The sequence below is a fragment of the Martes martes genome (assembly GCF_963455335.1).
Source record: "Martes martes genome assembly, chromosome: 9".
NCBI classification, from domain to species: domain Eukaryota; kingdom Metazoa; phylum Chordata; class Mammalia; order Carnivora; family Mustelidae; genus Martes; species Martes martes.
Window position 1 is genome coordinate 16616308 of NC_137896.1, and position 17087 is coordinate 16633394.

The 17087-nt window shown below is 44.3% G+C and overlaps 1 protein-coding gene across 8 annotated transcripts in view; it reads left to right on the plus strand.

The window, feature by feature from the left end:
• The window catches only part of PTPRT (protein tyrosine phosphatase receptor type T), a gene marked incomplete at both ends in the record, with an annotated part of 1058076 nt that overhangs the window by 451822 nt on the left and 589167 nt on the right, over positions 1–17087 (plus strand). For all 8 annotated transcript variants that reach the window (XM_080814111.1, XM_080814118.1, XM_080814112.1 and 5 more), the window contains one exon: positions 5296–5589. In XM_080814111.1, the coding sequence (XP_080670237.1) occupies positions 5296–5589 (294 nt within the window). The remainder of the gene's footprint in view (positions 1–5295; positions 5590–17087) is intronic.

The following is a 17087-nucleotide window of genomic DNA, read 5'->3' on the forward strand; positions in this document are numbered from 1 at the left end:
TTTTCTTGGCTGTATGGTATTCTCATATGGCTGCATGTCATTCGGTCGATCCATAAACACACACCTGGGCCTGGCTCATCCTCCCGTTTCCTCCTCCTCCTCAGCTTCTGAATTGCCTTCTTTTCTTCTTACTTCTCTCCCGTTCAGTCCTTGAGTGAAAGTTAAATGTTAGCTGCTGACAGGATTGTGTCTATTTTGTTTACTGCTGAATCCTCAGTGCTCAGGACAGCGTGTGACACATAGCAGGGGCTCAGTATTTGCAGAAGGAGTGAACTCACAAATGTTCTGAGCACCAAGATTTAATTGTTTCCCAGTATGGCCCTGTGTAGTACCTTCTCCAGCATCTCACAGCTACAGGACCCCCAAAGGCATTCTCTCTTTGTTCATAAACTTAACCTGAATCCTGGGCCATGGGTCACAAGCTTTCTCTGCAAGGGCTTCCCTCACCTCTAAACCAGATTAGGTCCCTTCATGGGCCTCCTAACTACCTCTGCCACTTCCATCATGACCTTCATTCCACCATTGTCATTGCTGCTTTAATTGACTGCTTCACCCTCTCGTTCCGTGAGTCCAGAGAGCCCACATTTCTCTTCCACCAAAGTCCACATGCTCAGCACTCTGTCTGGGACATGAGAAGCAGAGAGTATGTACTAGGTGGCGTTTCTTTTCACAAGTTCTGTCCGGTCATTCATCTCAAGATCATGAGAGTTAGACAATGCCCCTCGTGAAAAGAAGGATAAATTTGAAAACATAGCCTCTGCTAGAGATTGGATGATTGTGTGTCCCTCCCTCCCTTTCCAAATTCATCTGTTGAAGTCATAACCCCAGATGTGATGGTATTAGGAGCTGGGGGGGCGGGGGTAGGGCTTTGGGAGATGGTTAGGTTTAGATGAGGTCATGTAAATGGAACTCCCATTATGGGATTAGTGCCCTTCTAAGAGGAGGACGAGATCAGAGATCCTTCTTTCTCTATCATGGGAGCACATAACAAGGAGACAGCCAGCAAAGCAAGAAGAGGGTTTTCACCTAGAACTGAATTGGCCCGCACCTTGATCTTGACTTCTTAGCCTCCAGAACTATAAGAAATAAATATCTGTTGTTTAAGTCCCCTAGTCTATGGTATTTTGTAACAGCAACCCAAACTACTAAAACAGACTTTGTAGATTTCTACTTAGGATATAGCATTTCATGGGTGGGATCATGTCTTTATCCATTAAATATTTTAGCCCAAGTGTGAAATCTATGAATGTGTTGGGTGGGCCATGGCCATGAGGACCTACACATTTACTTTGCATTGTCCCATGGAAACCTTAACATGTTTATTTTTACCCAGATGTTTGGGACCATGGGAACCTGGAAGCACTAGATCTGTGAACATAACATCAAGTTCCATTGCCTTATATGATTGTACTCCCAACTTCTAGTTCCTGCTATGGACTGCAACAAAGAGTGGCTTCAGGGTCCCAAAGGATTGTAGGCTATTACGGGCACGTGGTCTGTCAGCAGGATCTCTGTGCTTTTCTTTCTTCTCAACATCGCCTCTTCGGGGCTTCATTCCTAGGGTTCAGAAGGGTTCACAAATGCCTGAAATGGTGGGCATAACTCAGTAGTAGACTTATGTGCATTTTCCTGGGAAAAGAGGCTGGAATTTCTCACGAGATCTTTGCAAGGGCCTATGCATCCTACTAGGAAAGCAACCCTGAATGATCTTTCTGGCTAATTACTTAAACATCTGAAGTACAAGAAGAAAAGGGGAGGAGCGGGAGTGCTGCCTGGGCCCTGAGTTCTGATGCCCGGCCCCTGACCTCCTCCTAGTTAACAGGCCATCAGCCCTCCCAGGCCTTGGTTTCATTTCTGAAGACTCTGGCTGTTGGATTAGGTGGCCTCCTCGACTTCTTGCACTGTCTGGTTCAACAGTTCATGTCAAAGGGGAGAACTGACAAACATGGTCTTTCTGTTCACTTAAAAAGGGAGGTGCTTACCAAAAAAAAAAAAACAATTAAAAAATAATAATTATGTGTCTCATCCCTACTTCTCTCTCTTGTATCACTCGAACGTGTGGCTTGTAAAGAACGCCAATTATAAATCAGTGGTTACTAACAAAAGAAGAAACAAAACAATAATCTGATGGCTGCTTAGAGCCAAGTAGCTGAACACTATGATGTACTTCATGATATATTCTTGATGGGACAGAGGGAGGGAGAACCTCATTGGCTAGTCTGCACAGGGACATGCGAACCAGTAAGTCATTTGAGATGGAGACATTTATTTACTCGAGGGAATGTTTGTTACAGTATTGTACCTACCATCAGAAATTCGTGAAAAGAGACCGAGAACATTTGGAAAGATTGATACTTTATTTTCTTTCTGGTAGTCAGCAATTTACTGCTAATGCCTGAAATAGAGCAAAAACCGTGGTGTAAAGTCGATGGGAGAGAGCTTAATGTGGCTACTTGCTCAAGCCCCAAAGTACTAAAGTCTGCTGCTCTTAATTCTGTCCAGGGCCAGCCTGTGAGTAATTACGTTAAGCAGTTGGGCAGAATCGTCATAGACCTACCAAATACCACCCTTGGGGCCTCCCTGGAAACTGACAGGAGCTCTGGAGAGTTGACAGTGGTGATCAGAGGGTCTATATATTTAAAATGCACAAAGGATGAGCCCAGAAATTATCTGCCTGCCAACTTAACTTCTCTACCTGGAACAAATTATCCAAAAATCAATTTGCAAACACCTTTGAGATAACAAGGCCTTGAGTAATAACCTTCATGGCTTTGTAAAGAAAAGCATCTAGCTTGACTAATCTGCTTAATTTCCTTCTCTCACCAAATGGCAGGTTATAATAGGGCAATCTGAAGTTGTCCCTTAAGATTTGCTCCAAGTCACACTGAGAAAATATTGTCCACCTCTGTTTCATAGCAATTATTCTGTCTCTGGAGAATATTTGTGGCTAGGTAATTAATTAAAAAACAAACACGGGGGGCACCTGGGTGGCTCAGTGGGTTAAGCCTCTGCTTTCGGCTCAGGTCACAGTCTCAGGGTCCTGGGATTGAGCCCTGCATGGGGCTCTCTGCTCAGCAGGGAGCCTGCTTCCCCCTCTCTCTCTGCCTGCTATTCTCCCTACTTGTGATCTCTCTCTCTCTGTCAAATAAAGAAATAAAATCTTAAAACAACAACAACAACAAACACGGAATGAGTCTGATCTATCCTGAGGCTCTCACCGGAGTTCCAGACTGAAACCCGTACCTGCCTTACCCCCTGAACAGCCCAGAGGTCGTCCAGAGGTTCTTGAGCTCATCTTCATTGTACTCCACTCCCAGATGCCTCCTCTCACCCTCCACTTCCTAATCCTACTCCAAGAATCACTGACTTGTTTGTTTCCATTGACAGATCCCAATTCTGGCAATTGATTCCAAAAAAACATGAGACAGGAAAAACTGGAGTCCTTTGTACCGAGATGTTTATTGCAACATTATTTACTGTAGCAAAAGTTGGAACAACTCCTGTGCCTAGCAATTTGAGATTACTTAGTGTGATTCTGTAGCTATTTAAGATAGTGATGACAAAATCCACTATAACAAAATCTTATGATGTATACTATATGCTGGCTAATGGAACATAATAAAAAAAAAGTAAAAGAAATTTTAAAATAAAGTGAAATTAATCTAAAAAATCCATGTTGTAAACAAAGTATTTTTGAAAAATTTTTTAAAGATTTTTTTTTTTTTTTAAGTTGAGAGAGAAGGAGTGAGTGAGTGAGTGCATAAGCAGGAACAGAGGGAGAGGGAGAAGCAGACTTCCTGTTGAGCAAGGAGCCCCATGCAGGGCTCCATCTCAGGACCCTGGGATCATGACCTGAGCTGAAGGCAGACACTCAACCGACTGAGCCACCCAGGCGCCCCAACAAGGTCTTTAGAAACCCCTAAGTGAGGAGATAAAAACACTGGGTCTTATGTTGCTGTAGCTTTATGAAAAGGGCTTAAATATATGAATACAAATTGGAACACGGAGAAATAAAATTGGCTATTATATTGGGTGGTAGGAAAGGGGACTTATTTTTTCTTTAGTCTTATTTTCTTTATTGTTTCACTGCTATTTTTTTGCTATAGGAGAAAATAACAAGTATATACACTTTGATTTTTAGAAAATGGACAGCTAGAGGCAAGCAGCTTTCCAAGGGAACAGCTGGGCTGGGAACGCATAGAGATGTGGGTTCTGTCCTGCCTTATCGGCTTCATGATCTCCGATAGGTGACCTCATTGCTTGAGTTCTTTGATTTCGTGCATCAAAATGGAGGTGGTAATGTCCTAAGATTTGCACAAAGTAATGCATGTGCTCTTTCTTGGTAAATAGGAAATACAAAGTTAATGTTAATTTCTGCAGCTTTGCCAGTAGGCTAAGAATTGCCAGAAAGACTCCTTTAAGGGCTTTTGAAATTCTTGTTTGTTTGTTTGTTTGTTTATTTATTTATTTTTAAAGATTTTATTTATTTATTTGATAAAGAGATCACCAGTAGGCAGAGGCAGGCAGGGGGTGGGGGGGAAGCTGGCTTCCCACCGAGCAGAGAGCCCAACGCGGGACCTGATCCCAGGACCCTGAGACCATGACCCGGGCCGAAGGCAGAGGCCTAACCCCGCTGAGCCACCCAGATACCCCAAATTCTCGTTTATTTAGCTGAAGAAATAGAACTTAATGGGAGCGGGGCAACTCCTAGCTGATGCAAGATAACCCTGCATGACTTTTCCCTTGACCCTCTACTCCCACACTGGCCACTGTGCCAGTGACATTCTCCCTGCTGGAGGGAGCCTGCTGGAGTTGAGGAAGAAGCTGAATTTTTGCCGTGCTGTCATCCTTTTGCTACTTAGGCTCTTAGCACTACTTGGGGAGAACTTCCACTAACAACCTATGTGTTGCTATGAAAGAAATATTTGTAAATCTCAGACTCCCCTGGGCTTTGAACCAAACTCCTCTCCTGTAAAGGCATGTTCTCATTTGAGGATAGAAAGCAGAATATTAACCCAGGCATCTTTGTCGTCTGTGTTCTAGAAAAACCATTTACCCACTATTGCTTTCTTTCTTTATTATCTTTAAATGAAGGAGATATGGTAGTGTGGGGGAAGAAATACTGACTCAGGTATTTACATACAAAATCATGGAAATTCGAGTAGGACGTGAATGGAGTTAAGAAAGGGATCTAAGCTGCTCTCTCTGGAATTCTGCCCTTGTCCTTATGTGTTTGGATTCTTCTCTGTAAACCACTCGGGTCTGACATCCTTTTGCTGATTGCTTGTCTTCTAGAGCCTCCCACACCCATCGCCCCCCCAGAGCTGCTGGCTGTCGGGGCCACATACCTGTGGATCAAGCCAAATGCCAATTCTATCATCGGCGATGGCCCCATCATCCTGAAGGAGGTAGAATATCGCACCACCACGGGCACCTGGGCCGAGACCCACATAGTGGACTCTCCCAACTATAAGTTGTGGCATCTGGACCCTGACGTGGAGTATGAGATCCGGGTGCTGCTCACACGACCAGGGGAGGGAGGCACAGGACCACCAGGGCCTCCCCTCACCACCAGAACCAAGTGTGCAGGTAAGAACTTTGTTTATGACTCTATCTCGAGAAGTTGGGCAGTTGGTCCTCCTCTTGGCGTTCTGTGACAATCATCCCGACACTTCTTTGATGGAAGTGTGAGTCCTGTGGGAGAGAGCAACGCTCAGGGTTTTGGTCTTGCCTTAGAGGACCTAGGGGCTCTGGTGGTAACGCTGGAGATGGCCTGGTTTTGACCTTGAGTCATAGGGCCACCTGACTCCAGCTGTATGTCAGGGAGACGTTCCTGGTCCTGACAGCGTTTCTGGTGAGACACTGTTTCTGTCTCTGCAAGGACATCTGGTGTCTCTGTATGTCTGAGGCTTCCTAGTGCTAAAAGTGTCCCTGAGGGCTCCTGGTCCTGTGTTCCTGAGGGCTCCCGGCCCTGTGTGCCTTGTAAAGGCCTTGTTTGAACTACATCCCTGAGAGCTTCTGATTCTTGTTATATATCTAAGGAGTTTGTGATTTTAACTTTGTCCCTGAGGACCCCATGGCTAGGCCTATGACCCTAATGATCCCTTGGTTTTCCTATTTTCCCTGAGGGTTCCTGGTCCTCGTTCTGTCTCTGAAGGGTTCCTGGTGCCAACTCTATCTTGAGTACCTCCGCCCTGAATGTGTCTCTCAGTGGATTCTGGAACTGCTTTAGTCCCTAAGAGCTTTCTGGCTGTGTATACCTTGGAGCCTCCTGGTTCCAACCCGAGAGTCCGGACTAGGACTCTCCCTCCAAGGGTCATCTGGATTCTGTATCTTTGGAAGATCCCAGCTCAGTGTACAGAGGAGGCTTCTGGCTCTAGCTGTTCCTCTCAGGTTTTTGGATGCTGCTTAAGAGTGTAGTGTCTGGGACCGCATCTGAAAGGGTTCTTTTGATCCAACTGTATTGAGGTCCTGGGGACTCCGGGCTCTTGCAGGGGTACTGGCTAGTTTTATATCTTTGACTATATCCCTAAGATGTTCCAGCTCTGACTATAACTCAAGACGTTAAAAGAACTCAGTGTTTTGTTTGGCTTTGTTTTTCCTTCATATCACAATATCTTATCTAATTTTTCTCCCCTAACCCTTTGATGTACTTTTATCTCATTTATACATGAAGAACTAGAGACCCAATATTTTAAAACTTTTTGTCTGAAGTCAAAGAATTGACCTGTGGCACAGTCAGAATTTGCATTCGAGTTTTTCCAACTCTATTGCCATCGATCATCAGTCACAGCACAGGGAAAGCAGAGAGGTATGTGCCGTCAGCACGGAATGCAGATCTTCCATGCGCAGGGCGGGGAAGTGGAGGCGTGAGCTGTTGGCTTCCACTGGGAAAAGAGTCACTGATGGCTTCTTGTGGGGGAGGGGAGGGAGAGAAACCTGTCAGCCTAGCGACCCCCTGGGACAAAAAACCAAAACAAAATACAATTAGTTCTACGAAAATGTGACATCTGTGTCTCTAAAAATCACTGCGGTATGGAAAGTTATGCAGTAAAACCCATCCGGGTAATGGGAAAAAGTAGGATTGGGGCACATCACTCCTACTTCATCAGTGACACATTTAAAAAGAGAGGAAAGTAAGTAAAAGTGATGGCACAGTGTCACGCATGTTAATGGTTTAGGACATGACTTTATCCTGCAGTGTATATGGGGCATTTCCTTGAAGGGACCCAAGTGTGCTTTGGAAGGATGTGTCCGAAAGGTTGCAGTCTGTGGGCAGCAGTGGTGGTGAAGAATGCTTTCTGAAGGTGGTGGAAAGTTGTGACACCTGCTGGGGACAGATGTGGCTCATAGGACGTCCGGTCAGTGGATGTAGCAGGTGGTCATTTGAGGTGGGTTGTTCCTGTGTGGGTCTGTTAAGCTGGGTGCAGTTTTCTGCTTTGGTAGTGTTTTCTATACAGACTTACACACAGCAGATGTGACACTCGTGTTATGTTCAAATTGTCCCTTAACATGTCAGTCATGTTGGAACGCATTCATGTTGTCGAAACAAGAGCTGTAAGAGAATTGACGGTAATCATTCTGAAGTACTTCCGTAGTGCATCTCGGTGGTATGGAACCCAAGGTTGTGAGGATGTCCGTTGCTTGGGAATATGCCTTTGAATGTTACAGAATCACTGTGATAAATGGAAATGCCATTTTCTTGATTATTTTCAAAAGCGGGCCTTTTGCAAAATTCCTTATTGAAACCCGATTATGAAACCTACTATTTTAGAAGGACTTAAGATTATGTTATTAAACCAAGTAATACCTTATCTCAGCTTTGCAATTCAATATTCATCCATAAAAGTAATTGATTTGATCCTGCCAATGAGACTTTTCTCTTTCCACTGGGTAAATCAAAGAGTTTCCAGGGTTTTTGATCTTTATAAATGATACTCAAAGTACTTTAGCAGCCCCCACGGACTTATTTGCTGATGATCATATAATACATTTTGAAATTCAATTGCAAGATGATCATCTCAATAAAAATTTACAATCTATTGCAAACTGTTGCCACGACTATGTAATGGATTTTACATGTTGAAAACACAATTGTCTGACTATCACTATAAAAATTATGAGTTGAAATGCTGTTTGTGGTTTTATATTTCAAAAAAATGTTGGTGTTTAAGTAAGTTACAGCTAAAATCTTAAATAACCCACATTTTACAAAATATGTCATCAAGAACATAATCTTGTTTCCCACATTGCCACTGATGGTGGAATGTTCTTTGCCTCATAATTAATTTTTAAGTGGATTTCAGGGCTGGTATCCATTTGTGGATGCTGTTTATTGGGGTTGGTACTCTGAGTCCCCCCCTCCCTTTCCTTTTTCTATTATTAATTACACTGGAAATGTACTCATTATTTTGCAAAACAGCAAATGAGAGAATGTGGAGTGTGGAAGGTGTAATTTCTGCCCAGAGGAATTTACAGGCTCAGTTAAGATTCCAGCAAAACAGCAAAAAGGATAAAACATAAACATAAAGTCGAATATTGAAATAGCATGCTTCATGGAGAAAAACCAGGTTGCTGTGGAAAGGCAGTGCTCTTAAAATGGTCTGGAGCACTGGTTCTCAAAGTGTAGTCCTGGACCAGCAGCGTCAGCATCACTGGGGGACTCATTAGAAATACAAATTCTCAGGCCCCATGCCCTGACTCAATGATTTGAAAATTCTCAGAGCAGAGCCCAGAAATCTGTCCTTGAAGGAGCCCCCTGAGTGCTGCTGGGGCACACCCATACTGAAGAACCGCTGGTACCCTGTACCACCCAAGAATGCCACTTTGGTGATGCGCCATTATGTTGATCCTTAGGGCAACTCTGAGAGGTAGACAGGAGGAGGACTAAGGCTCAGGATCATCAGACCAAGATCACAGAGCAATTCAGTGTTTAGCGCTAAGCTTCTTGGTCCAGAGACTCCCCATCACATGGTTTGATGGAGTCTCCTCTCCATGTGTCCTCTGGAGCATGGGCTCGAGTGGTAGGGAGACTGGCAGTTATGGAGACCAGCCTCATGGTCCAGCCCACTACAGCATAGGCCTTCCCATCAGACAACTCCGGAGCCCCCTCCCTGTGCCAGACTCTGAGCTAGATGCTGGTAGCAGAGGCTTAAAGCAGGAGCTCAGGGTACAAGCCCGGGGATAGCCCAGAAAGATACCAGGGGGCCAATTCAGCAAGGGTGGGTGGGGATGTATTCTGGTTTTTCTAGGTGTGAGAGGCCACTGGCCAGGTATATCCTTGGTGCATCAGGAGCAGGGTCTCACCTGTAAGGATGGAGATGGTCAAGAGTTTGGCAACACAGTAGCATCCTAGCCCAATAGTCTGGAGTTCAGAACGAGACTTTAAGGCAGTTAAGCCAGAACCTGGACAGATGATCAGATAGAGAAAGTAGGGGTGAGAGAAGAGGACCAAAGATGATACTCCAAGGCTTTTGGTTTGGATGGCTGAGAGATGAGTGGTGGAATTGTTTTCTGGGATGGAAAACACAGTAGATGGGTTCAGGGCAGGGGAGCAAGTTCAGGTTTGAAGATGTTGTGTTGGGGGTAAAGATGCACAGCAGGTGATGGCATCCGGAAACCTGGAGCTCAGGAGAGAGGAGCGGGGTACCTCTTCATCCTCCCTGAGAACCACCTGTTGGCACCTGGATTGTAGAATCAAAGGGACTTCTTAGTACCAATGAAAGCAGTCTGATTTTCTTTCTTCACGCTATTCCCTGGAGATGCCCCATTCATTTTTTTCCCCCCCTCATCATTTTGTTCTTTTGCTCAGTTTAATCATTTGCCATCCTTCCTGAGATACAGGCGTGGGCTGCATATGTGATCATGTACATCAAAGTACTTTGAAAAGCTCAAAGTACTCTTCAGATGCCTGTAATAAAACAGATTATTATTGGTTGCTGCTAGTCTTCGGGATGTTGTGATTGTGACTTGTTAAAACAGGAAGTCTTACACGTCCATGTCTCCGGGCTAACTGGCAGGTGAAGGGGTGGACTGTATTCTTTTGTTCTTCATCGTCTCATGGGAAATCGCATTTCAGAACCTGATGATCCTGGTTTGGACTCTCGAAGGTTTTCTTATCTAGAAACGGGCGGTTTGCTCTGGCACATCTCCAACAGCAGACATGCAGGAATGGGTCCTAGGAGGACTGTCTGCTGCTGACCCAGCCTCACCTTGAGTGCTATCTCTGATGGGAAGCCCAAGTTCTCCCATAGCATACCATTTAACTCTGTGGATCCTGGGGGTTTACTGTTATTCTCTACCTAACTCTAGCTGGTTATCACAAAACTCTGGATGGGGTCCTATGTAGGAGCCGAGTCTCCTTTAGGTTCAAAAGAGCAGAGGCTGCTAAAATAGGTATCCAGATTTCACAAGGAGAACCAAGGTCAATGACATTGAGAATGGGGGCCAGGGCAGCAATTGAGGAAGGCCAGGGAGATGAGAGGTACAGATACACCCCTGGTCCAATTCACCTTTTCTCTAGGTGCCACTTTTAATGGCCTGAGCACCTACTTGTTGATGCCTTGAAACTCTCACGCAGCATCAGACAGATGCTTCTCCTTCATTGTCACCCAAACCTGGCTCTGTGCAACACCCACTTAATATATGGATCTGGTTTTACTCTCAGGAGACATAGTCCTCCTCATCTCAGAAACAGGTCCTCAGCAACTCAAAGTTATCTCTTATGCTCTGGAAATCTCTTCCCTTCACCCTCAGAAGCCCTCTTTGAGCCAGACTCTCACAATCACCGTCACTTCCCGGTTGTGGAGCCACAAATCAATAATCTGGCAAGCCAAGTGATCATACCACGCCCCCCCACACACACACCTGATTGCTTACTCCCTGTAAATCAAAGGCCCCCTTGCCTGGGCACCCACTTCACTGTGGGCTTACAGAGTTCAGGTTTTCCAAGCGGAAAGTGACTTTGTACAGCCTGAAACGTGACACACACTGCTGATTTGAAGAGCTCTCTTCTTCTTTCCTCCACCTGAGGTTTGATTGCACATTATATTTTATTTACATATTTATGGATTCCTACTTGAAGTGATATGTGTCTGTCTCTTTTCTCTAAAGGAATAAAAAGGAGAATTCAAATTGCTGGGCTCAGTGAAGTGAGAGTCGTCATTAGAATTGAGTGAGAAGAATAGGGGCTTTAGAGCCAAGAAGAATCTGGTTTTTATTTCCAGCTGGTACTCGGTGCCTGGATGTCTGTGCACCTGTCTGCGGCGCTGCTTCTCTCCTTCATTTACAGGAGATTACAACACACTGTTTTGTTGGGAAGCCTCAGTGAGAAAAGTTAGAAGCCTAGCAGAGAACTCGAAACATAGAAGCCCTTTAATGAACATTATTTGGAAGGAAAAGAGTCCTCAGGCCTAGAAAGAAGGGTGTCGGAATCTAAACTGATTGCTTTCATTCTGGTGCGATGGCCCCTGTTGTAAAGGACTTCTCTAGTGCTGTTGTCTTTCCTTTCTCAGACAGTGGGGGATGAGCACAGCAGCTCTGAGCTGCAGGGAAGATGTGAAAGGAGAGGCTTTGCAGGTGCTCTGGGGTCCTTGATGTGTGCTTGCGGGGTGCAGTGGTACCTGATAATGGGGTCCGGAGGAGAGGGGGAGATAGGAGTTAGGCTTTTTCTGATTTGGTCTTAGTCCCAAGTGAGAGAGAGAAGCGTGTTATCCAGACCCACCTCTTTTCTGGGAAGCTAAGCCTTGTGAGGATGAGAACTTGCAAACAGGGCATGGGGTTGAGTCCTTACTCTCTTCAGTGAGCATCCTCAGGCAGGCTCTGGGTTTTCAGGCCAGCCTGCAGTTCTAGGGTGGACTGGAAGGAGAGAGAGACAAAGATACTGAGGGTCTAGAAAATGGAACAAAGCCATGTAACTAGCCTTTTTGCTTTTTTTTTTTCTTCCCCCTCTTAAATTTCTATAAGTCTCAGCTTCAATAGGGGTAGTTTTACCTGGCCTAACTCTGAGGGCTCTGAATTAGAAGCAAGTGGGACTTTTTTCTGAGTAGAATGGTGTTATGAGCCAAGACATCTAACTCTCACCTCTGCCCTGCCATAATCCCGGTGAGATTACCCATGAGTCTTAGGGAAGCACAGCAGGATTGACCAGTAGGAGTCAAATCACCAGCCCACCCAGAACCAAAGCAAAATCTGAAGACCAGTGGAGAAATCTCCAGCACCGAGACAAACTGGGGAAGGGGGTCTTCCATGCATGCCACACCACGTTCAAAGGGACATGCCTGAGTCAGTTGCCCGAGTCATGCCGGTGAGCTCCGACTGGGGGCACCCACAGAAGATGGATTATGACAACCACTTGTGCACAGTGATTTGGAGAAGCAATACTCATTCTTCCACCTTCCCTTTCCTTCTCTGCTTCCTCTGTTGCTTCTGGGCCTCCTTCCTTCCCTGGAGCATAGGACCATGGCGGTGAGATGAGGGGATGAAGAGGGAGAAAACTTGCTCTCACCATACTTGGTTCAGGGGTTGCTGCATGAGCCAAGGGGTGTCTGCACACGAGCAGGGATCTGCTGGCGCATGAGATGTCCCTCTCCTCTTCTTGCAGACCCTCCCCTCCCTCCCTCTGCACACATGACTGTTAGGTCCCCCAATAATGGGGCTGTGATTAAAGGAGCGAGACTGATACAGAGCGAAGGTCAAACAAAGCTTTATTTTGCGCCAAGCATCAAGAATCAAACCGAATGTTCGGGGCCATGCCTCTTACAGAGAGGGCGACCTCTCTCTGCTTCACAGACTAGCTTTTAAGGGCAAAGGCCATGTGGACGGGCCTGGCCATGCACAGGTGGCCAATGAAATTGTAACACACAGAGAAAGCTGCACAGTCATGTTAGGTCACACATAAGTGACCAATTGAATTACAATTTACCCTAATAGATACTTAAACCAGCCTATCACCTAGGTCAGGGGCGGGGCCCATACTCCTTGGTAACTAGGGAGACAGTATGTGTCGCCCCACTGATCGGATGAGTCCACCTGGCCTGACCCACCCTTGTATTTGGGCTTTGTTACCTGGGACTGGTTTCTGGGACTTGTTTTTAAGTGAATCCCCTGGGGGAAGGGGGCAGGGACAGTTTAAGGGTTAAACAACAAGGTTATTGTTTAACCTGGATGGAAGCGCTCTGGCTAAATAGGTCCTTACAATGACATCTACAGGTGGCTACCTTGGAGCCCCTGCTTGGTTTAGGAAAGATGAAGAGAAAAACTAAAGCTTTTTTCCCTTATCTGTATTCACAACCTCCGGGAGTCTCTCCTCACGGTCTACGCAGCCTCCTTGTTGTGTGGGCCGAGTGTGGTGTTGGAGTGGAGAGGGTGGGCCCAGTTGGGTGCCTCTTACAGTCTCGAAAAGGACATCTGGAAGTGCCTCAGCTGTTCCCAGAAGAACGTGGTCTTACTTACTCCTTAAACCTCTTGGTTTTGTAGTCTTAGGTACAATTCCCAAGTAACAAGAAAAACCTTATTAAACATCCTGTTACTTTTAGATTTTTCTGCTCTCCTGTGATCCCTAGAGAACTAGGGCCTGGAGGGTAAAGTACAGTAAGTCAACAAACATACCCTGGTAAATACTCTCTGGTTCTTTCTAACCTTGAAAATCGAGATCAGAAGAAAAAGTGAGCCACGGAGAGGTCTTGATGATAATAAAAGCTAATATATTTGTTTTCTTTTTTGTTTATCAAACTTGTTGGACTAAAAAAACAGCTCCCAAATACTTTAAAATTGGAGGTCATTTCCTCTGCCTGTAGAAATCGTGAGCCAACAACACAAAGGAGATGGATGATTATAATAATGAGAACCACAGTTACGGGAGTCTGAGTTTCTGTGGTTATGCCCATGGCATGGCATGGAGCTTGTCTGAGGAGTTTACTTGGAATTCTTGCAGCAATCTAATGGGGTGGGTATAATTTCCTCCACTGACTGTCTGGAAGCTGAGTGACTTACCCAAAGCCATACACCTGACCAGGTGGCCTAGCTGGGAACCGAGCATTGAACTACATAGCTACAAAGGTCAAACTGTTTCTAAAATGACCCCCAGAATCCAGCATCATTATGAAAGCATAAGGCACCATGACCAAGTTGGGTTGGTTCCACAAAGGCACTGATGAAAGATTTTGAATACTAGAACAACTATTGGTATAATGCCTTAAATCAGTAGGTCAAAGGATAAAAACCATCTGATCTCCAGAGAGGCTGAAAAGTAATTTGGAAAAAAAAAAAAAAAATCAGCCTTTGTTACTGATCAGAATTCTTAGTAAGCTAGGAATGGAAAGGCACTTTTATTTTTTTTTTTCTCCAGAAGCAAATATTCTTACAATCTCAAAGCCTAGAGAATAAATGAAACAAAAAGAAGTTATCAGGATTACCAAGAGATTTGGTAGTATGGTCAGACACAAAGCAAATAAATAAAAATCAATAGCTGTATGCCAGTAATAACCATACAGAATATAATAAAATGTATCCTGTTCTCAAATGCAATTAAAATATAAATGCTTAAGAGTAACCTAGAAATGTTCAGAAACTATGTAAGAAAACACTCACATCTGTAACCCTTTACTGAGGAAGCTAAAGCAAGACCTGAATAAACGGAGAGACACGTCGTATAGTTGGATTCGCACATTTAATATTGTGAGGGTATCAGTTCTCCCTGAATTAATTTATGGGTTTAACTCAATTGCAGTCAAAACCTGGATTCTTTGTGCAACTTGACAAAGTGATTTCAAAATTGATCTGAAAATAATACAGAGAAGGAGGTATTAGAACGCTTTAAAAAAATGTTGTGGGGGGCACGTCACTGTGAAGTATCAACATTCTCATAGTTATAATCATCGAAGCCCAGAAAATAATCCAGTATGTAGTGAAACTAGCTGTGAGCATTTATATGAATGGAGAATCAATAACAAATAGTCTATTCGTGGTTGGTTAATAATTTGGAAAAAATAAAATGCATTGCTTATATATTATGATATATTTAATGAATCCTGGATCGATTAAGAACTTAAAAGCAGAAAAAAGCAAGAACCAGAAGAAACCAAATATTGTTCTTTTATTATGAGGGCCTTTCAGTTCATTGAAAGCAAACAAATAAGCCATCGAGTCCGAGTTTACAGATTTTACTATGTAAAAAGAAAAGAAGGAAAAGAAAAACTTCTATACTATATTAAAAAACCGCAAAAAGCAAATGGGTAAGCTGGGTATGAGAAATAGGGCAGAACTGAGAAGAAAGGGATATTACTCTTACATAAAAGAACTCTGACAATAAAAATGTCAGTATAGGGATGCCTGGGTGGCTCAGTGGGTTAAAGCCTCTGCCTTCAGCACAGGTCATGATCCCAGGGGCCTGGGATCGAGCCCCGGGTCGGGCTCTCTGCTCAGTGGGGAGCCTGTTTCCTCCTCTCTCTCTCTCTGCCTGCCTCTTTGCCTACTTGTGATCTGTCTGCCAAATAAATAAATAAAATCTTTAAAAAAAAAATGTCAGTATACTGATAGAAATCAAAGGCTGAAAAGTACTGACAGGTAATTGTCAAAAAAAAAAAAAAAGAAAAGAAAAGAAAGTAAGAGCAAATTTAAAATGTGCAATGTCAAGGCACCTGGGTGGCTCAGTTGTTAAGTGTCTGCCTTCGACTCAGGTCATGATTCCAGGGTCCTGGGATCGAGCCTCGCATTGAGCCCCGTATTGGGCTCCCTGCTCGGCGGGGAAACCTGCTTCTTCCTCTCCCAGCCCCCCTGCTTGTGTTCCCTCTCTCGCTGTCTCTGTCGAATAAATAAATAAAATCTTAAATAAAATTAAAACATCCAATGTCACAATCAAATTAAGTTCATTTTTAACCTATAAGATTACCAAAATATATTTTTAATTGGTAAAAATAAGCATTGGCAAGGAGCAATGAAACAGGCTCTCCGAGGCATTTCTGCAGGTGGGTTAACCGGCACAGCATTTTTAGAGGCCAATTCGCTAATTTTTTTTCTTCTAACAAAATAATCAGAGCTGCACAAAAGGAGCTGTATACATGGAGGTCATCACTGCATTATTTAGAAGGGCAAAAACTTGGAAATCACTTAAATGTCCCAACAATAGGAGTGTAGTTAAGTAAAATTCTTGTGCATGCACACAGTGAATTCTATGCTGGCATTACAAACCATGTTATTTCATAGAATATCTAATGGCATGGGTCAGTGTTCATGCTATGATAAGTTAAAAAAAAAATCATCTTGCAAAACTGCATATTTAATTACCATCCCAGTTTTTTTTTTTTTTTTTGAAGTATAAATATGCAGCCCATGTATCAGCTGGTGAGTTTATCAAGAGCTGTGAAGTATTGACCAGAATTCCCCATTGCAAATCCTGCACCTGGTCTGATCATGCCCCCTAGATTCCCAGAGGCCTACATGACCCCGCTCCCCACCCCCACCCCCACTGATCCCATTCTTAACATGTAATTATGCCCCATGTGCCCCTCCCCCCCCCACACACACACTATTCACTGCCTGCCCTGAGTTCTCGAACATCACTCTGTTTCTCCTGGCTGTCCCAACTGGCCCTAATAGGGAACCCGTCTCTCTCCACCACTCTCCCACAGCTGCATGGACACAAGGCTCTTTTCTTCTTCCGTTGCTTGGTGGAACACAGGCAAAGGATTGCCTTGCTCGGCTAACCAGCAAACAACTTGAAATCCTTCTGTAGACTTAAAGGTCCTTGCAGTGGGCTGGGATTTTTCATCTTCTTCTCTCCCTCCCAGATCACCCGGGTGATACAAAGTCTTCTCACTTGCAGAGCAGTTCCCCTTCCCCCTGATTGATTTCAAGTTCAGCTCCAGGCCTTCCTTTGCATACCTTTTACATTGAAGTGAACACTAAAAAGGATTGTGGAAAGGGCGGCTAATGCTGAGATCAAACCCTTTTTTTTCAGTGAGAACAACCTTCCCTTTAAAAAAAAAGTGTTTTAATTTCTCAGCCCTCACGTGCATGCACAGTCACACAGACCATATATATGCTATCTATTTATATGTGCATATATGTAAATGTATGTATTCGGTAAA